The sequence below is a fragment of the Helobdella robusta genome, assembly GCF_000326865.2.
Source record: "Helobdella robusta unplaced genomic scaffold HELROscaffold_37, whole genome shotgun sequence".
In the NCBI taxonomy this organism is placed as follows: domain Eukaryota; kingdom Metazoa; phylum Annelida; class Clitellata; order Rhynchobdellida; family Glossiphoniidae; genus Helobdella; species Helobdella robusta.
In genome coordinates this window covers 1,774,738-1,797,436 of record NW_008704785.1, presented here as the reverse complement: position 1 = coordinate 1,797,436, position 22,699 = coordinate 1,774,738, and the positions used below count along the sequence as shown (strand labels likewise).

General features: G+C 33.8%; 3 protein-coding genes across 3 annotated transcripts; 1 reads left to right on the top strand and 2 right to left on the bottom strand.

Moving 5' to 3' along the window:
• The first annotated feature begins 2,974 nt into the window (after positions 1–2,974).
• Positions 2,975–5,621, top strand: HELRODRAFT_113493 (hypothetical protein). The gene is made up of 6 exons (XM_009023649.1): positions 2,975–3,041; positions 3,354–3,587; positions 3,778–4,375; positions 4,481–4,641; positions 4,811–5,286; positions 5,307–5,621. Exons 2-5 carry the CDS (start codon positions 3,372–3,374, stop codon positions 5,204–5,206), a joined length of 1,371 nt encoding a protein of 456 aa, XP_009021897.1. The 5' UTR covers positions 2,975–3,041; positions 3,354–3,371; the 3' UTR covers positions 5,207–5,286; positions 5,307–5,621.
• A 49-nt stretch (positions 5,622–5,670) lies between these two features.
• On the bottom strand, positions 5,671–19,328 carry HELRODRAFT_192744 (hypothetical protein; the record flags this gene model as incomplete). The annotated part of the gene is made up of 25 exons (XM_009023648.1): positions 5,671–5,748; positions 6,958–7,249; positions 7,371–7,451; positions 7,672–7,772; positions 9,576–9,638; positions 9,823–9,939; positions 10,074–10,352; positions 10,690–10,904; positions 11,055–11,165; positions 11,254–11,293; positions 11,374–11,476; positions 11,639–11,778; positions 11,983–12,143; positions 12,406–12,598; positions 12,957–13,381; positions 13,556–14,225; positions 14,333–14,887; positions 15,249–15,389; positions 15,528–15,689; positions 15,912–16,050; positions 16,374–17,567; positions 17,871–17,979; positions 18,277–18,403; positions 18,571–18,650; positions 19,148–19,328. The coding sequence occupies 25 exons, from the start codon at positions 19,326–19,328 to the stop codon at positions 5,671–5,673; spliced, it is 5,757 nt and encodes a 1,918-aa protein (XP_009021896.1).
• A 1,177-nt stretch (positions 19,329–20,505) lies between these two features.
• On the bottom strand, positions 20,506–22,653 carry HELRODRAFT_176433 (hypothetical protein; the record flags this gene model as incomplete). Its single annotated transcript, XM_009023647.1, has 1 exon — positions 20,506–22,653. One exon carries the CDS (start codon positions 22,651–22,653, stop codon positions 20,506–20,508), a length of 2,148 nt encoding a protein of 715 aa, XP_009021895.1.
• Between the last annotated feature and the right edge of the window lie 46 nt (positions 22,654–22,699).

Sequence of the window (22,699 nt, the reverse complement as noted above, 5' to 3'; positions counted from 1 at the left end):
CTTGTATATCTACACATATATATACATATATGTATATGTGTATGTTTGTATGTATGTATGTGTTTGTATGTATGAGTGTATATATGTGTTTGTATGTATGTATGTATGTTTGTATATATGTATGTATGTATGTTTGTATATATGTATGTATGTATGTTTGTATATATGTATGTATGTATGTTAGTGAGTTATATTGTCTTACTCTTTTATTTTCGATCTTTCTATCAAGGGATGACTGAACTTTATCGTTAGATGGTAGTAAGGATGACGATGATGTCATTTCCTCATCCTCCTGAGATAATTTATTTGAAATTAAAGATTAGTAATAAAGATATTTTTATGAAAAAATTAAATAAATAAAAATTTAAAGTTTTTTTTTCTTGAGTACTTACTGATATATCAAAATGGAAATCATCGTTAAAATCGCTATGCTGTTTATTCTTATTACTAATTTTACTCTTTGGTTTTTTAATCTTTTTCCTTTTCAAAGATGATGAGGTGGGAATATTATTCGTCTGCAAAGAATTTTATTCAATGTTAAAATACAAAAAAGAAAGGAATGATTGGGTGATGATGTTTTTGACAGCCAGCGATGATCATCATTAACACTACTATGTCATCGTCATGAATCATGATAATCATTTCATTTTAACATTTCTCATTTTATTCAGTTTACAAATATAATTTAATTTAATCAATATTTAATATAAAATTTTTTATAAATTATCAATTTTATTATATTTGCATTTGAAAAAACGGGAATGTAGGCAGCTAAAGTTCTACTCTGTACTGCTTTTATACATGATAATAAATAAAATTAAAAATTTGTTTAGTGATTAGTTGAGTTAGTAACTTATATTGAAATTTTAAAAAATCATTACTATTACTTCCAAATCGGAATCAGAGTTTTCTACCGGAACGACATCATCATCCCTAATTGGAGGCAACAATCCGTACAAAGAGCACATTTCTTATAAACAATTATTTACTCTATTAAAACTTTTTTCAAAAACGTATTCTTAGATCATTAATTTACCTTTTCAATTCGAATCATGAGCGATAAAAAACACGTGCGTGTATTATTTATTTTTTAAAAGTAAATGCATTGAACAATATTTTTTTCAAAACTTAATTTTCTTTGCATCACTAAATCCATCTGAGAAATTTATAACAAGCACAAACACACTTGACACATCATTCATTTCTACTTAAATTACAATAAAGTAATTAAAAATCTTTTCCTAATTTAGTTTAAATAGGCAAATAGCATCTTTTTTGGGAATCATCCGATGTTTCTAATTATAAATAGATGATGGAGGCTGGCCTTTATGACACCTTTAATATATGCTCATGTTGTAGATACAGAGAGAGAGAGAAAGAGAGAAGGAGAGGGAAAGTAAAAAGAAGAGAGAGAGAGAGAAAAAGATATCTCTTATTTTATGCCCCATTAAATAGTCTTCATTTCGTCATAAAAGTATAAATAAATGGATATATAGTTGATATATGTATATATAAACTTACCCTATACATAGTTGCAATTATTTAAATTAAATGTAAAAATCTTTCATGTGATAAGTCAATCACTTCCTTCTTGTATAATATGTATATATATGGCAAATTGATTAAAGTATTTAATTTGCCATATATAAAATCATGTCATATATTATGCATATTATATATTTAAATATATATTATAATTTAGCATCATCTCATATTTGTCACCTATCCCATAATATTCTTAACTTGGTGGTGTAAACTGTAAGTATATTGTCTGAGTGTGTAGTGGCCTGTAATAGCACAAATTGTGTGAATAAAATTGAAGTTATTTGTTTGTAATTTAGAATTAATAAGTTTTAAAATTTTAAATTAATTATTTTATTCTGGAGTTTGATTTTTGTCAATTTTGAGTACAAACAGCTGAATAATATTAATAAAATAATCACTTCCAATTAAAACGTTTTGACAATATTTTAGCAATTCTTCCAGAGGAAACGAAACGACGAAACGAAATGAAAGTTCTTTCATATAAGAAGGTGAGATGCACTAGTACATCAGTTGTATTTTATATTTCAATGCTTAATTATTAATTTATATTTTCAATCAATCTCAATATGTTTTTTAATTTTAATGAGTTTTTTAATTAAATCTGTTAAATTTATTTTATTAGATAGAGATAGATAGACAAAAGGAGTATTTCAAATAAACATTTTATTTTTTCAATTTGCTCCACAGAACTACCTGGCTAAAGTGTCCTTTTACATTTGTAAGTTAACTTTATTTATTATTATACTATATTATAATTATATTATACTTTATTAATTGTTGTTCATGAGTCTAAACTAGAATTTCATTCAAAAAAGTTATCAAATTATAATTTAATTTGTATTTAAATTATTTTTTAAAAATTACCATAAGTTCTGATCCTTTGGCATACAAGCAAGCTGGCTCTAGCACAAACGTACAGGTATGCTCCTCGTCTAATTAGGGTACCTAGGTATCAAACTCTTGGAAAACCATGGAAAAAAATGAAAGAGGCGGCCACTAAAGTGATTAGAAATAGAAAATCATTGTGGAAGTTAGAGCAGAGTCACTACAAGAAGTTGTCAACTATTTGTTGGAAGTGTTTAAATATACCTGGCTGGAAGCATCTATATAGGTATTTTTGTATTAAACACATTGTAATTTAATACATTGTATTTAATACATGTTTCTTTTATTTCAGTTAATTTTTGTTAAGTTTTTTTAATAGTAAAGTTTTGTGCTGTCTAAAAATTATGAAGTTGGAATATTTAAAAACCATTATAACTTATCATCACTAATACCAAACTGACCTAAAATCTTATAGATACAGTCAGATACTAGCCGCCTGGGACAAAAGACTCTTGATAAAAATTTGCGAAAACTTCTCTAAACACGGCAGGAAACGTTTGGGATCTTCTGCAATTCAGAATAGAAAACAAATTAATGATTACTGTTACAAAACAGCACTGAGGCAGCCTTCTTATGCACACATTATCAATGATTGGCACAACAATACTAAAGTTAGCAATCAAGGATTGGAATGTATATATGTATATGTAATGTATATATATATGTATGTATGTGTGTGTGTTTGTATAGAGAGAGAGCTCTTGAAATTATTTGAAATGAAAATGAGAATAAAAATTTTGTCGAGAGTGTATTGAAATGAACCATTGTACATAAACTTTGCCTTTCTAAACTTCAGTGATAGCACACACACACCCATGTATGTGTGTGTGTGTACATACACATAAATACATACACATATATAAAATACTTATTAAACCTTGTTTTTCCCACATAAACATACAAATTCATACATCTACATACAGTTAAAACTCTACAAAAGAATGCCTCTCAGAATGCTTTCCCGCTTTTGGGGTCAACTAAACAACCTTGACCTCCCTTACTGGCTAAGGCGTCCCACTTTTTATTTGTACGTTTGGATGTTTAATTGCCGGCCAGATGAGGTCATAGTTCAAGATTTCTCGAGGTACAAGAATCTTTCTGAGTTTTTTCGGCGTCTACTCAAGCCGGGACTTAGGCCCATTGATAAGGCTGTGCTGGTTCGTAACTGCGAATTAGTGAATGATTGTTGGTATTATAAATGTTAATTAGATATTATAGCGTCACTTATCACCTTCTGACATCGAGATAACATTACCGTCATTGTTGTTTTGCATCGCATCAACCATATCATCACATCATCATATCAGTTACCATCCTCACATCATCATCAATCATCCCACCAACCAGACCAGTCCAGTAGACGGTAGAGTTTTGCATTGCGGGAGGGTTCAAAACGGAACCTTGGAACAAGTAAAAGGCGTAACTTATTCATTAAGTGGCTTTCTAGGACCTTTAAATTTCAACGTCGTCAACCATTCAAACTTCGAAAAACTAAACTACTTCGGCCAGATGAGAAAAAAATCTGTTCGACCGGACAGTTCAGTAAATGAGAGCGATGCCTTTATTAACGGCCAGTTAATTGAAGGTAAACACAAAAGTGACGTAATCGATGCTGATGATGACGTCGTTGATAATAATATTGATGACGAAGAAAGGAAAGCGAAAGCAAACTCTTCGAACGATGAAAACGAAATTAAGTCAGTATCCAAATCAGATGACAAACATTTGAGCCAATACAACTTTGACATTAACAACATCAACAACAACAAAATTGGTATAAATAGTACCCCTTTTAAATCATCCAACATGAATAAAGCCCCGCCCTTGTTATGTGACCCAACCATGAACGGCCTGTTTTACTGTGTGATATATTTAGCCCCAGGGGATTACCATAGATTTCACTCTCCAGCTGATTGGTTCGTCCAGATGAGGAGACATTTTCCAGGTTAATTTTAACCTCTGAAGCTATTTCTAGCTCGTCATTGTTATCATTGTTCTTCCTGTTACTGTTATAAAATTTAAACTACGATTTCATTCATCCGTTCGTCAGGCGAGTTATTCAGTGTCAAACCATCAGTCGCTCACTGGCTCAAGGGCCTATTCAATATGAATGAAAGGGTCGTTTACTTCGGTAGATGGGCCCATGGGTTCTTCTCCATGTCCCCTGTAGGTGCGACCAACGTCGGGTCGATATGTGTCTACATCGATAAGGTTCCTCTTGATACTGTTGTTCGTTATTGTTGTTGTCGTTCATGATGTTGTTGCTGCTGTTGTTTTTATTATTATTATGATGACAAATTATTATTGCTAATAACAATAATTAATAATTATAATATAAATATTAATAATAATTTTTTAACTTTTATATTTTACACTACAGAGTTTAAAGACAAATGTATATAGGAACAATAAACTACTAATACATTACGATAAATCCTTCATCAACAACAAAAACAACGACGATGATGATAAAAACAACAACAGCACTAGCGGTAAAAATGATAGTAACGTTAACAATACAATTGATGTCAAAAGTATTGATCCAAGGCTATCTCAAATACATCAGCAACCACAACAGCCACAACCACATCAGCCACAACAACCACAACAGCAAAAACAGCAACCACAAGGTATATACCTTAAAAAGGGAAAATTGTTTGGCGAGTTTAACCTAGGTTCAACGATCGTTCTGCTTTTTGAAGCGCCAAACAACTTTAGATTCGCCGTCGTGCCTGGACAAAAGATTCAATATGGCCAAGCAATATCAGTTGAATGAATTATGAATTGATGGTTAGATGAATGAATGATGAATTGATGGTTGGATGAATGAATGAATTGATGGTTAGATGAATGAATGAATCAACGAGTGATTGAATGAATGGATTAATGGGAAGGTGAATGGACTAGGAATGGATAGATGAATTGATGAGTGATTGATTGAATGAATGATTGAATAAACGACTTGTTGATTAACAAACTAATATTTATTACCATAAACAATTGTATTTTCAAATTAATTGTATATGTATAATATGCATTTGTATATATTATATATATATATATAAGTGTGTGTGTGTTTTTAGATGTTTAACTTATTTTAACTTGTTCTTTTAGGCTCATTCTTTGTTAATTTTATTTTCCATACTAAAAATATTTTAACTGCAGTTTGAATTCTATTTTAATGAAGCATCTTATGTGTTAGCGTTTCGTTTCAATTGTATATATGTACGTCTGCCTGTCTCAGTTTCTGCGTTTGTCGTTGTGACCTCTGGCGTCGCAAGTGCACGAGACAGAGAATGACCTTTGACCTTTTTTGACCTTTAACAACAATAATATCAATAATAACAACAATAGTAGTAATAACAATGATAATGGTTCGAACGAAGGCACCGAGAAAATTAAAATTTGGATAATAACAACAATAATAACAATAATAATAATAACAATAATAATAATAACAATAATAATAAACATAATGATAATAATAATAAACTTTATTATAGTTATAATTTTGAATGTAAATTCATAAGTTTGTATGCATTGAGTCTGATTTTTTTGAAAAATTAAAAGTAGAATTGAGAGTGGAAAATTAAATAGCGGGCGGACATAGAATAAAAAGTATGGAAGTACAATCTTAAATAAACATAGATATGAAAAAAGAATTGAATAATAAGATACCAAAGAATATAAATGTAAGAAATTCATAAAAATGGACATTGTCGAATGAGAACCCAGAAGACAAAACAAAAATAATTATAGAGAGATTTCTTTAATGAATGAGTGATTGAATGAATGAGTGATTGAATAAACGAATAATGAGAAATGAATGAAGAAAAGAGAGAACGAATGAAGGAAAGAAAGAACAATCAAATGAATGAATGAACATAGAGATTAATATTTACATTTATCATAAATAAATATACAAAGCTAGATATATAAAAGCCCAATATATATATACATATATATAAGCGTATATATATATATATATATATATATATATATATATATATATATACATTTTTAATATTAATATTTCATCTATACAATTAGTAACGAAAATGGTAAGCAGACATCAAGTGATCATAAGCAAGTTTAATTTGTTGAACTACTACTGCTACTGCTACAACTGCTGCCACTACTGCTACTGCTACTACTACTACTACTACTACGACTATTATCACTACTATTACAACTACTACAGAATTTTTTCAGATGATGATAATGATGACGATGATATTTATGATAGCGATTTCATTAAGATAATGATGATGGTGAAAGTAATGATCAAAATGATGAGTATGATGAAGATGATGGTGGTGGTGGTTATATTAATGATCGTGATTGGGAGGACCATTATGATGACGTCACAGCCTTCGAAACAACATCCGCAGCTACTTCTTGACGTGTTATCATCGTCGTCGTCGTCATCATCCTCACAGACGATGATGACGTCATTGATGATGATGATGATGTTGTAACTGATGATGATGATGATGTTGTAACCGATGATGATAATGATGTTCTAACTGATGATGATGATGATGACGACGAAGTTTGCATTAGCATCAGCGCAATATGCTCAGGTAGGTTTAACGCCGAAACTAGCAACTCAATATCATTGGCTGATAGCGGTGACGGAAGCAATGATGATAATAATGACGGAAGTGCTGCTGATGACGATTGCCGGATGGTGACGTCATCGTCATTATTATTAGTAGTAGTAGTAGCAGTGGTATTATTGTTGTCGTCATTTTGAGCTCTAGTCAAAGCTGACAGTTGGCAGATTTCTTTCAAGTCTTTAACCTGCTCTTCCAAATCCCTATGCGATGACATTATAATAATTATTATAATTATAATAATTATAATTATTATGATTATAATTATTATAATTATTATTATTATAAAACAAGAACTGCAAAAACCATAATAATAATAATAACCTCCAGGCTTTTGAGGAGGTGAGAGCAGCTGTTGCGTGTTCGTTGATCTGGACTTGGAGGCTGTCTATCTCACCCCTTAGGCTTGATAGCGTTGTTTGCAACACGTGAAGAGGTCTGTGTGGGTTTGTGTGTGTGTGCGTGTAAGTACACGTGTGTATGTGTGTGTGTGTGTGTAAGTACACGCACGCGCGCGCGCGTGTGTGTGTGTAAGTACACGCACGCATGTGTGTGTGTGTAAGTACACGCGTGTGTGTGTGCGTGTGCGTTTGTGTGTGTATCAACAACAGCAGCAGCAGCAAACTTATTATCAGTAGAGTGTGGTGTGACATCGACGAGCAGTTTTTCCAACTCCTCCTTGTTTATTATCAACTCGCTAACTAAGGATGTCTCTTTCTCCTTTACCTAAAATCAATCCGTCCGTCAATCAATCAATCAATCAATCAATCAATCAATCAATCAATCAATCAATCAATCAATCAATCAATCAATCATTCAATCAGTCAGTCAGTCAGTCAACCAATCAATCAATCAATCAATCAATCAATCAATCAATCAATCAATCAGTCAATCAGTCAACCAATCAATCAATCAATCAATCAATCAACCAACCAACCAATCTATCGATCAATAAATCAATTAATCAAAATAAAATGTTTAAAAGCACTCAACCTTCAAAAAGTTCTATCTCATCATACCTGGGGTTCAGACCAAAAACACTTAATGACAATCTATCAAGCAATGATAAGGTCAATAACAGACTATGCTAGTCCGGTCTACGGATCAACAAGGAAATCATATCTGAAAATTCTTCAACCAATAATGAACGAGTCATTAAGAAAAGTCTTGGAAACTTAGAGAACATCGCCATCTAGCAGTTTACATGTTTTGTCTGGGAAGATGCCTTTAACATTTAGACATCAAAAGTTAGCATTGAATTATTATTTAAAAGTTAGGTCTCAGCCAGAAAATCAGAACTACAAATTTATAAACCAGAATCATCAAATAAAATCAAAAGCTATACAAACATTCCCAGCAAGACTTAATGAATATATCAAAGATCATAACAAAACTAATATTTTGAAAGAAATGGATTATGAACACCCGCCTTGGCTATTGCTGTATCCGGATGTTGATATCAGTATAAATAGAACAGTAAAAGATGAAAATTTAGCAAAAATTTTATTTAGAGAAAAAATCCATAAAAATCCCAATTCCACAAAAATTTATACGGATGGCTCAAAAAAGGAGTTCTCAACGACAGCAGCAATAGTTGTTTACCAGCATTCAAAGATTATACATAAGCTCATGAAACATCTTCCAAACTATACATCAATTTTTACGGCAGAGATCATTGCTATTGAGATGGCGATAAGCTATGTATCTAAATTCAATAATAACAAATTTTTAATATTTTCAGATTCATTATCTGCAATCACTGCACTTAATCAATATAGCGCTCAACATAATCTGATAAAGCAAATACAAAATAATATACATAATAACTTGACTAATAATAGTAATAAAATAGCTTTGATGTGGATTCCCAGTCACATAGGAATTCATGGCAACGAAGAAGCAGATCAACCCGCATCACAAGCCCATGCTATCCCAATATCAAATGTACCAATTCCATACAGTGATTTAAGAATTTGGACAAAAAAAATTATGGATGAAAAATGGCAACTTGAATGGAATAAGATTACCAATTATCTTAAACTATCCATGCCAAGTGTTTATAAAAAAAATCCAGATGAATCTAAGGGTTTAAACCGTAAACTGAGGACAATTATTAATAGGTTAAAAATAGGCCATTCAAAATACACTCATTCTTGGATAATCAACAAAAGAAATCCACCAGCATGCAACTTTTGTGATGAAATACTTCCTGAACAACACTTGGTGGAATGCAAAAACCATGATGATATTCGGAAACGATATCAGATCCCCTCAGATATTGAAAGAAATATTTGAAAAAAACTCAAAAGAACCCTAAGACAATTTTGTTTCAAAAGAAAAAAGGGCGTAAAGATAGCCAGTAGCGCTGAAACGCCGTTAAACTGCATTAATAATAATAATAATAATTAATCAATCAATCAATCAACCAGCCAGCCAACCAATCAGCAAAACAACCGTACTAACGACATCGTGCTGTTTCAAAATGTCTGCAATTGCCTGCTTCAGTTGGACGATCCTCATCTTCATAACCACTCGCTCCCTCGACATCTGTGAAATTTCTGCCTGCAGGGCTGCCAGCTCTGACGATTTGATCTGTCGTTATTATCATTATGAATTGTTGTTGCTGGGGTTGTTGTTGTTGTTAATCAATCAACCAATCAACCAATCAATCAATCATTCAATCAATTCATCAGTCAATCAATTAACCAATTATTTAAACAATCAATCAATCAACCAATCAACTAACCAATCAATCGACCAATCAAACAACTCTAACTTTGAAGGATTCAGTTAGCGAGTTAATTTCGCAAGCATGCCTGTCATCAACCAACGACATCCTCTCATTGGTCGATTGCAGCTCTGACGTCATCTGCGATATCTTCCATTCCAATGTCTGTGAATGAATGAATGGATGAATGAATGGATGAATGAATGGATGAATGAATGGATGAATGAATGAATGAGTGAATGGATGAATAAATGAATGGATGGATGAATGAATGAACGAATGAATAAGCAACAAAAAACATTAATCTGATCCAGTAAGGACGATTCCTTAGCATTACAGTCTTCCAACATTCTCAACAACTTCTCCCCCTCAGAAGATTTCAACTTCAAATCCGTCTGCAACCTTTCTACTTCGGCTTTCAATCTAGATTCACTTTTCAGCAGTTCATCCATTTGTTTAGCGCTTGATTCTTGTTGATTTCTGTAGTTTTCCATGTCTATGCTCTGCTGGGTGAGTTTTCTCGTTAATTCTTCTACATCCAACTTCAGCTTGACACAAATGCCTTTTTCGGTTAACAGCTGTTGTTGTTGTTAATGTTATTAATTTAAATGTTATTAATGTTGTTGTTATTAATGTTGTTGTTATTAATGTTATGTTTAAGTATGTTATTATTGTTATTGCCGATTTCAATAGCAATACAGGAATTGAACTGACGTAACCGGCAAAAATCAACTGACATGCAAAATCAAAAACTACCAGGCACACACACACACACACACACACACACACACACACACACACACACACACACACATACATACAGTCACGGCATCAATAATAATAATAATAATAATAATAATAATAATAATAATAATAATAATAACAATCATAACAATAATCGACTAATCAACCAACAGCTTTTTTGGTATCTTTGATGGCACATTTTCCTCTCTCTAAATCCTCTTCCAATGAGTTCAATTTCAACTTCAATTCTCTCAATTCATTATCTTTGGTTTCTAACTTGTCAATCAACTCGCGATAAGACGACGACGACGATGATGATGATAGTTTATTATCGTTATCATCATTAACAACGTTTATAATTTGTTGTTGCTGTTTGTTGAACATTTCTGCAAATTTGTTCACAGATGACGTCATAATGAAAAATAATAATAATAATAACAACAACAACAATTCACCAACATAAAAAATTTTATCAGCATTAATAATAAAAATCGAAACTGAAACCGGAAGTAAAAAAAACCGGAAATGAAACTAACCGATCAACTTTCCCTTCTCTCTCTCGACCTCGATATTGACGTTTGACCTAATTTCAATTAGCGTTTTTTCATAGTTCACTCTCGTTTCATTTATCTCTATCTCTAATTTTCCTAGTTGGGAAACAACAATAACAATAATAACAACAATAATAATAACAATAAAAATAATAATAACAAAAGTAATAATAATAATAATAACCTATTTGCCTTTTGTAGCGATCTATTTCCTGTTCACTTACCTGTAGAATAATGAAGATGATGACGATTATGATGACGACAATGATGATGATGATGATGATAATAATAATAATAATAATACCTGGACGACCCTAACAAGTTCGCCCTTCAGTCCATCATTCTCTTCATTCATCCTCTGTAGCTCGTTTATGGATGACAGAAGATGCCTCTCTAGGACGTTCCTTCTCTCGTTCATCACATCAATGGCAGATATTTGTTGCTGATGTTGCTGTTGCAGCTGCTGATGTTGCTGTTGCAGCTGCTGAAGTTGCTGCTGCAGCTGCTGATGTTGCTGTTGCAGCTGCTGACGTTGCTGCAACAGCTGCTGATGTTGTTGTTGCAGTGACTTGATTTCATCTGAAAGGTTGCTATTTGTCGTTAGGAGTTGTCTATAGTTGTTGTCTAGTAACTTAAACTCGGTTTCTAAGGATTCTTTCAAGAGTATTTGAGTTCGTAGCTGATTGGTTATGTCTTTCACTATGTCCAACTGTTGTTGTTGTTGTTGTCGCTGTTGTTGTTGTTGCTGTTGTTGTTTTATTAAAGTATCGTTGTTGTTGTTGTTGGTGGCGTTGTTGCTTGCGGTTTGATGATCATTTTCCGCAGTTAATTGTTGTTGTTGTGGTCTTTGTAAGGAATGTTGAAGTTGTATAAAGTGTTGTTGTTGTTGTTCGTTTGCTGGCTGAACGACAACCAGCTCCTGTGGATGTTCTTCTTCTCCCTGTTTTTGCAGTTCAAGGAACTCTTGTTGTGGCAAAAAATCAGCATGTCGTTGATGTTGTTGTTGATGAGGTTGTTGATAATGTTGTTGTTCATTGCTAGCATCGATATCTCGATTTTCAAAAAATCTAGCGCCTGAAATAAAAAAAAATGGAAATAAATTGATGAATAAACGACTTTGTAAACAAACAAACAAACAAACAAACAAACAAACAAACAAACAAACGAACGAACGAACAAACGAACAAACAAGCAAACAAACGAACGAACGAACGAATGAACGAATGAATGAACAAGCATACATACAGCCAGCCAGCCAGCCAGCCAAACAAACCAACCAACCAACCAACCAAGAACCAACCATGGTATTTGACGCTCCCTTGGCTCAGCAATTCACTTCTCTTCTTCTCCATATAGTCAACATTATCGAGCTGCAACTTCATTATCTCTAGCTCCTCTCTTAAACGCACTATCTCCAACTCTTGGGAAGATAGATCCGTAGTGAGGGTATCGATTTGTTGCTTGTATTTCATCTCGTCAATGTATTTGTCATGTGTCAGCTGATCTAATTGATCTTCCAATAGCAGCACCTGTTCGTTCGTTCATTCATTCTTTCATTCATTTGTTAACTCATTCATTCATTTGTTCATTCATTCATTCGTTGATTGATTCATTCATTTGTTCATTCATTCGTTAATTCATTCATTATTTCATTCATTTCATCGTCTACTCGTACATGTATGTGTACATATAGGTTAGTATATATTAATGTACGCTAAAAGTGTCACGAGTGTACGTATTAATGTATGCATACTATAAGCATACGTGTGTGTGTGTGTTTGTATGTATGTGTGTTTGTTTGTATGTATGTTTGTACGTACGTATGTATTTATGTTTATGTATGTATGTAGGTATGTTTCTTTTTGAAACGTTTAAAGAGACACCGACTTTATTCTTCTCTTGTTCTACTTGGATTAATTTCATCTTCAATTCAGCTAATTCCATTTCCAATTTATGATTATTATTATAATTGTTATTGTTATAATTATAATTATTATTGTTGCTATTATTATTTATATTATTATCATTATTATTATTATTTGAATCATCATTATTAACTGGAGGTGCCGCCAATTGGAATGAGGCAGATGTAGTAACTTCAGCAACTTCACCACGATCATCATCATCTTCATTATTATTATTATTATAATTATTATTATTATTATTATTGTGGTTATTATTTTCCAACAGTGCTGACGACGATGTAACTATCAGTGACGATGATGACGTGACGATATCTCTAATATCAATGCCCCTCAAGTGCTTCGATGACGATGTGGCCGTTGTAGTAGCTGTTGTGGCGGCTTTTGCCGCTGATGTAGGTGGTAATGATGATGATGATGGTTGTTTAATTTTTTTCGATGATGGCGATGATGATGATGAAGATGACGATGAACATTTCGTAGTCATTTTGATTTCACTACCAATATTATAATTATTATCAGTAATATTATTATCACAATTATTATTATTATTATTCATATTACTTGCAGTAAAAGTAGTAGCAGCAGCAATCCTACTGCTATCATCTGCTATTTTGATCTTTTTCCTCAAATCATCTATTTCCTTCCTGGCGAGCTCGAGCTCGCATTCGACAGCATAGTTCAAAGTCAGCTGGTGTTTGTGTTTATCTTGGGTGAATTTCAATTGATCGATGGTTGACTGGAGTTTCTTCTCAAGACCATCTTTTTCTCGTTTAAGAAGCTGTTCCTGACTGGTTGGCTGATTGTTTATTGGCAGCTGCTGTGGCTGCTGCTGTAGCTGCTGCAGGTGTGTGTCGAACATGATACCATCATTAGAGTTGGTTGTGGTCGTTTGTGTGTGTCTCTCTTCAAATTTTTTATTCATCTTCAAGCTGTGGAACGAGTATGGCGAATGATCGAGTGAGAAGTTGGCATTCTCGATTTCAACAAATTTCAACTGCTGAGAATTACTTTTCAAAATTTGCCCGTCTTGCAGCTGTTGTAGCTGCTGCAGCTGCTGCTGTTGATTAGCATCTTCTAATTGCTTTTTTAAAAGAGAGACTTCGTCATTTTTGGCCAGTAGTTCGACCTTCATATGATTAAAGTTAACTTCGACGACTTTCAAATTTTCCTTCAAAGATGTCAGGGCGTCATCTATGATCCTCTTCTCCTCCTTCGTTGAGTTCAAATCCATCTGCATCATAAAAAAAATCTCTTCAGTGAAGTTATGAAGAAACAATTTCCACCCACACACACGCACACACATACGCACACAAACACGCGCACACACACAAACACTACCTGCAAAATATCTTTCTCGTGTTGAAGGACTGTCAACTGGTCCTCACACTGCCTGATCACTAATTTCAAGTTCTCGGCCTCCTCCCTCAAACTCGACAATCTGTCGTCTGCTTCAGCCAGTAGCATCTCTTTATCGGCCGCACATCCCTGTAAGTCGGTACATCTCCTTTTCAGATCGGTATTTTCTTCGGTTAGGTATTTATACGCTGTTTGAAGTTTCAGAAGATCCATCTTTCTATCTTCTAATTCATCCATCGATGATTTAAATTTCATTTTGAAGTCATCATCCTCAATATCAGTAGCAGCGAAATTATTATTATTATTATTATTTCTATTAACATCGTCAGAAGAAGCAACGGTAGTAGCGCCAGTAGCAGCAGCAGCAACAGCATCACCACTCGCCACATCCAGTGGCCCATTTACTTTGTTACAATTTATAGATAGGTACTCCTTATTGGATTGTAGCAGAGAAGCTTCGCGTTGCATCAACTCCATCTCGATAGATTCCAAGTGCCTGGCCATCAACTGCTTCTCTGATAGCAACTTCTGCTCCGTCTGGAACAAACATTCATGTATTATAACGTATAAATATATTTTTAATTTCAGATATACTAGTTATATATATATATATATATATATATATATATATATATATATATATAGACAAACAAACGCGCCCACACACACACACGCGCCCACACACACACACACACGCGTCCACACACACGATCCCACCCAGATACACAATGACTAATAATATTATCAACCTCCCAGACCGCCAAGGTCTAAACTGTAGAGGTTCGGTTAATAAAAGGATTGTGAATCGTGAAACACACATACGCCCATACACACACAAACACAGACACACGCACACAGACACACACACACACACAGACACACAAAGATCATTTCTAACCTCACTGAGACTCGATTTCATCCTAACATTTTCCACCTTTAATTTCTCGATAGTCGTCGCCTGCTTAATCATGGCGGCCTTCGTGTTCGTGACGTCATCTTGAAGATGATTTTTCTCCTTTTGACAAGACAACAGCTGATTCTGTGGGCGTGTGTGTGTGTGTGTGTGTGTTTTTTTTTTGCAAATCAATTATTTGTTGGAGAGAGATCCAACCGCAATACCCAATCAAAAAAAATTTATTTTTATAGTGCAATTTCTGAAAAACAGCAACACCCCGACCTTATACCATTCCTTAGAGGCGAGGGCAGCATTAAGTTCCCCCCTTAATGACGTCACGTCATTTTCCGACAAGATCCTGCTCTGATTGGTCGTTTGAAATTCAACGTACAGTTCGGTAATTTTCGTCTTCAGATCGCGGATAATGACATCGCGAGAATGAAGCTGTGTGTGTACGTGTGTATGTATTTGTGTGTGTACGTGTGTGTATGTGTACGTGTGTACGTGTGGGTACAGACATATGTATGTGTGTGCTCTACTTGAAATAAATGCAGGGATTTTATAGGATTAAAAAATGAAAATGGAAAATTAGAAAAGAAAAAAAAATGGAAATACCAGATTTCAAATCTCAATTTCTAAATCCGATCCTCCCCAAAAATGCCTAACCTCTTGTTTCAAGTCAGCCGCCTGCTTCTCCACCTTCCGGACCACCTCCTTGTAGCTGTTCAACTCACAAGTCACGACCTGCACCTCCTCGTCCTTCTCTGTTATCAATTTGTGTGCCTCCATTATCACTGTTTCCAATCTGGAGGATGAATTGAATTGGTGAATGAATTGGTGAATGAATGGATGGATGAATGGATGTGTGTGTGTTTCTGTGTTCGTGTGTTTTTTATGTTGTGTACATATGAGTGTGTGTGTGTGTGCGTGTGTGTGCTGAATAAATAAATAAACGAATGAATAGATAGATGGATGAATAAATGGATAGAGATAGGTAAATGAAGAGATAGAAAGATAGATAGGCGAATGAATGAATGAATTGAAGAAAGAAAGAACGAATAATCAATTCAAAAATTGGCATAGATAGATCAGCAAGACATTAGCGTCGAATTTGAAAAAAAACTATACCTCATTTTATTAGCCTTCAAATTTTCAATTTCCATAATAAGATTATTATTATTATTATTGTTATTATTATTATTATTTTTGTTATTGTTGTCAGCGGACAATTCGTCAATTTTGGCCATCAGTTGCAGCCTGACCTCCGAGAGTTTCCTATTCTCGGCTAATAGCACCTCCAATCTACCTTCTAAATTAGCTTTCTCTTTACAAATGTTAAAGTAATTATTATTATTATTGTTAATGTAACTATTGTTGTTGTTATTATTATCATTGTTGTTGTTGTTGTTGTTATCCAAATCAATTCGAATGACGTTCTGACTGATGATTGATTCACTTTTTTTGATTTTAAACTTTCTCACTTCTTCATTGTAGTAGTAATCGTTATCAGTATTATCATCATTATTCATGACGACGTCATTGTCATTTATGAGGCGCCTAACTTGGAAAGGTTCTTTGATGGACCTGTCGAATCTCTCAACTATCTCGGCCACTTCTCGCGAGCTAATTTTAGACTTCAAATTTATTTTGAAACTGGCTTCAAGAGAGTCATTATAATTATTATCATAATTGTTATAATTATTTAGTGAATTATTTATATTATTATTCTCTTCGGAATTAATTACCTCTAACGAATTACCCTGGTCGTTAATCTTTCGAGCAGATTCATGTACTGATATATAATCTTCGGAGGTTTTGATTGGCTGCCGAGTTTTTTGGCTGACTCTGGCAGAAGACTTTTTACTCATGTAGTTATTGAAAAGTTCACTTTTAGTCGCTGGACCCCAGGTGAATTTGTTTTTTTGGTGCCTCTCAGTGGTGATGTGCTCCGAAGGAACCCTTATCAATTTTTTATCTTTTGTATTAACTTCGTTATCGTTGCTGTAGTTATTATTATTGTTAATATTAATGCTATTGTTGCAATCCTTATGGATATTATTGCTAATGACATTGCTTTGTGCAATGTTACTAGCACCATCAAGCTCAACAACATTAAAACCATCATCACCATCATCATAATTATTAGTAGTAGTAAAAGCAGTAGAAGTAGTAGCGGCAGCAGCAGTAGTAGTAGTAGTAGTGGTAGTAGTAGTAGTAGTGGTAGTAGTAGTAGTAGTACTAGCACCACATTCATTAGTATCATTATCATCACCAGTCGCGTATATAATATTGTAGTATGTGTGGCCATCCTTTGATGATGCACTTTGGTGAAAATTATCATTATTATTATTATTATTATTAATATAATTATTATTTTTATTATAATTATAATTATCGCCACTATTATCATAACCACCAGCCATCACTGCATTGTTCTTACCCTTCATGTAATCAATAATAACACTTGAGTTTACATAGTCATAATTGTCGTCCCTCTTCTTACTCTCAATATTATCACCCTTATTATAGATATAATAATTATAATTATTAATTAGTCTGTCGTCCCGGTCATCATCATTATCATCATCATCATCATCATCATCCCCGCTGGGGCGGTCATTGAACGTGACAGATTTTTTTTCCTTCTTCATCGTCGTCGTCATCTTCTTCTTCCTGGTTTCCATGACAACCCTGGCAACCTCTTCATCAGACGCCGGAGTGATTCTAGCGCCACCTACATGGTGAAAAAATAAAACGGCGAGAATTTAATGGCGGGATAATAAATGGCGGGAAAGTAAATGGCGGGAAAGTGAATGGACAAAAATGAAATTTTCTACTATCCTACTGGCAAAATTCACCTAACTTGTACACTATTTTAATCATAATAAAGAGCCCAAAAATCAATTTTATAAATTTAATCTTACTCTTAGTAACATGAAAAACCATATATTTTTAGAAATTAAACTTAACTTTACTTTTGCTCAAACATGAAATGCCCCTAATTAATTGATGTAATGATGATGATACCGACCAATGACAGATTGCTGAAGGGCAAGGGCTTCAACCGTTTCAGTAAAAGCCCTGAAAGAGGTCACATGGTCTGGAGATAGCTGCTGCTTCTGCTGTTGTAGCTGCTGCTGCTGTTGTAGCTGATGTTGCTGTGGTTGTTGTTGTTTGATTACAATTACAGTATTCCATTTTTTCCATTGTTTGTAAATACAAACTGGTGACATTAACAAACATTAATGATAATTACAACAATAAAAACAACAACAACAACAATAATGATAACAACAATAATAATAATAAAAAGAATTAATAAAACCTTGTATCGTGCACGGGCCTCGTCATCTTCATAATCATAAATGTTGCTATACTGTTCTCGCTGCTTTCTGAACTCTTCGGCTAGACAACATAACAACATCACAATTTAATCACAATTATCATTACTTTGTTATTACACACACACACACACGCACACAATACACACTTTATATATAAAACTTTTATATATGAAAAACAAGACATATGTTTAATTCATCATATATATATATATATATATATATATATATATATATATATATATATATATATAGAATTCATCACATACATAATACAATATACATTATTTATAAATGTATATATATTTATCATATACAGTAATGTAAGAATTCTACCTAATTGTTGGCATTAATCAATTTAAAGTTTGTCTTTACAATTTTCCTTACATGAAAAGACAAACTTTAAATTAGTAGAATTCATACATATAAAATAAGGTTTCATTCCAAAATTTATCAAATATATATACAATACAATAACGATATATATTCAATTAAAATAATTATTACTGTATAATTACATGCCATTTTAAAAATAATTATTTATCAATTTATCCTATTTACCTGTCAGCTTCTGGGTAGATATCGGGCATTCCAGAGCTTCCCTGCCCATGAATTCAGAGTCGTAAGATACGAGATTACCAAATGAGTTTATCTTGCTAACTTCATCCTCGTACTGGCCGTCATCATCCAACGTCTGTTTCTCAAAGTTTACCTGATTGATTGAAACTGTCAATCTGTCCATATTTATTTCTTTACAATTTTCTACCTGTTTTAATTAGAGATTGAGTGCAATTTTAATGAAATTTTTATGGCCTTTTTAAATTTTTAAAATAATTTATCAAATATTTGTGAATTTATTTATTTTATGGCCTTTTTAAATTTTTAAAATAATTTATCAAATATTTCATCGATTAAAAAAATCAAATAATTTGCATTTACAAACAAATCAGTCTCCAAAGGAACCTAATTTTAGTGATAAAACAAACTTATTAAGTGAAAAAATTTTTTAAAAATCTGACATTTGATTGGAAAAGTGACCACCTTAACTTAGCTTATAATATGGTTAAGTAAGCGAGTCCGATGTTTATGTTGCCACATCAATGCTTGCCAGTTTGAATGGATTTTGTGTACAATGAATGTATTAGTATGTAAAGCCTAAGCGCTTTCATGCATAGTGCATGTTCATTCATCTATAAATACATACATCTATATATATATACATCCATACATATATCTATATATTTATATATGTATACATATTTTTACATATATATACATACATGCACGCATATACATACACACATACATACACAAATATATACATATTTTTTCACTATCTTTCTCTCTCTTTGATATTAAAATGCAGATTCACAATTGTCCAAACATCAGCCCAGCCAAACACACACGCAGTCTCTCTTTCTCTCTCTCTCTCTCTCTCTCTCTCTCTCTCTCTCTCTCTCTCTCTCTGATGCTGTCCTTTTTTCTTGTCGTTTTTAATTTTTGTCTTTTCTCTCTCTCCTCTTTCTCTTTTTACTCTTTCGTTTAAATGTTAAATGTGTGAGCTTTGTGTGTGTGTGTGTGTGTGTGTACGTGTGTTGTGGAAGTGTGTGTGTGATGTAAAACAATGAGTATATAACTAGGTTCAATTGTATTTACGCTAATGGCAAAAAAATCAAGTGAGGCAGTAAGAGGGAAAGCCATCAAAAACGCTCAACAAAAACGGCTTAACTATATCCAAAACTGAAAAAAGGAATTAAAACGATCATAAATAAACATTTCGAAAATACATATATTAAAACTTAAATCGCTTTATTAAAAACAAATTCATGAGATTCCCAGTAACAAAAAACACAAATGCACTTATTTAATCTTATCACACTCTAAAAATAATGAATATATTGATATTTAACAAATTTCATTTAAAATACAAAAACGAAACAAGGTAGAAGAAATATAATTTTCATGCGAAATGAAACACTTGGAACAATTCCGCTTGTATCATCATCTTGGAAAAATTCAAGTGTAGCGTGTTGAAATGTATTTTGACAGTAGAAACCTCCCAAAGCCTCTGACATGGCGAGTCTAGCAAGATATCTTTGAAATTTTCCAGAAGTTTTGAAACAACTAACTTTTCTTCTGCTAATTACATTAATCTTCTCAAAAAAAATTTCAATGCAGTCAAGGAATTGCTTTACCCTCATGCAAATCAAAGTGTGTCTCTCCGTTTTGCTAATGTTCAGCATTAGGTTTACGTACTCTGCTTTACGCCTAAATCTTGAAACACATCTTAATAGCGGAATTTCGAGATGGAATCGAACTGTTGGCCTCTCCTTTGCTCTAACTCTCCTCATCCACCGGTTTCTCGCGATTTTTGTAACGTCCGTGTAGCATTTGTCGTGGTGTCGCTTGTAAATTTTAAAGAGGCTGCTGTCGCATAACCTGGCTCTTAAAATTTTAAAAGAACTGGTCAGATCTTTGATGAAACTATCGCAGTGTTGTAGGAGGTTGTTGTAACATTCATCTACCTGATACTCGTTCATGAAACATGACTTCTTTATAAACTCCTTCAGGTCTCTGATGTAGATGTAACCGTAGAGGTAGATGGAGAGCATGACAGTGTGCATTGGACCGCAACGTTTGATGAGGTTGCAGAGGTCGGTGGCTTTGGACTGATGTTTGAATGAACTGCAGTCCGTCAGGTTGATGATTTTGTCAGAGTGCAGATTGCTGAGATGATCAAAATTATTAACGTCGAGACCGTAGAAAGTTGAATAAAACGTGTAAGTCCAACTTGAAGCTCTTATAGTTTCTGTTAAATTGACGGTGCTCGTCCTGTAGTAAATGTCAGCTGTTAATTTGAGCCTACTGCAGTAAGTCTGAGCGATTTCTAAGGCAAGTTCGTTCTCAAAGTTTGAACCACTGTCCGTATTGACGGCTCTGAACTGCTTCAACGTCTCCTCTCTCAGTGATTCTCTCCTTACTAAATATTTTTTCGGAAGAAGTTGCGGGTACTTCTCGTCAATGGACACTTCTAGCATCTTCGCTCTTTTGTACTTACCTTTACAATAGAATTGAAACGCCTTCATCAAGTTGACCATCCAGAGCGGTCTGTCACACGGCAGAAAGTGTTCCACGCATTTTATAATGAATGAATGTTTAGAACAGAACAATTTGTGATCAACTTTGTTCAACATTTTGAACTTTCCAGATAAAAAGACGCTTGTAAGTGATTTCGTGCAAACTTTGGAATCGTCAATACACTTGGTCCGATTGTGGAAAACCACAACTTTGACCCCTGTGACCGAATGCGTCAACCAATCAGTGTTCAAAGAATTTTTGGCTTGACATACAATATCGTACACGCCTGGAGTTGAGATGGAAGTTTTGTTGGAAGAAATTACAACAGGTCTTTGTCCAGATTGCTTTATTCTGATTTCATACTTTACCCTTATGGGGCTGTCCGTCTGACAGTGGATCGTCTGGTTGACGAGGAGGTTGAAGCTGTCGGTGATGTTCAGTTCAACTTTTTGAATGGGATGTAGTAGGTGAAAAAAATCGGGATATTTCTTCCCCTCATCCACCGAATCAAAAGATCCGGCGTATTTAAGTTTTTCTTTTTTGGAGCTGATCGTCAGATTGCAGAAGTTTATTTGCTTTGCATATTTAGCGCTGGTGCTGACGTTGAAAACTGTGATGGAACTCCTCCCATGCAAACTGATCCAAGAAATTTTCATGGGTGATTCATTCTTCTCCTCAACTTTATCGTGATCATGCTTACATGCCCACTTAGTTCTTAGATCATAAACACCACCGATCAAATAATTACACTGAAACAACTTGGGCATCTGAAAACACCTGGGCACCGTTATAATCGTGAGCGAGGCCTGACCCTGCTCATTGTCACCAGCATCTATGCAAGTGTATATGCCGGCAGAGAGCATCACCACGTGCTTTATGACCAGATCAAAATGACGGTTGTTGGAACGCTTGACGACTTTTTGTACCTCGTACTGCTTGGAGTAGCCACCGATGGTTCTGATATCTCTTGTGATGATGGTGGCGTCCATGTGGATGTTTTTGAAACTCCAGAAGACCTGTTTCGTTCGTTCGTCA

Bases quoted from the DNA above. Each gene is read 5' to 3' on its own strand.
- HELRODRAFT_113493 (XM_009023649.1), top strand. From the start codon at position 3,372: ATGCCTCTCAGAATGCTTTCCCGCTTTTGGGGTCAACTAAACAACCTT. The intron at 3,588-3,777 runs GTTCGTAACTGC...CCCACCAACCAG, and splicing joins CCATTGATAAGGCTGTGCTG to ACCAGTCCAGTAGACGGTAG. The intron at 4,642-4,810 runs GTTCCTCTTGAT...TTTACACTACAG, and splicing joins TATGTGTCTACATCGATAAG to AGTTTAAAGACAAATGTATA.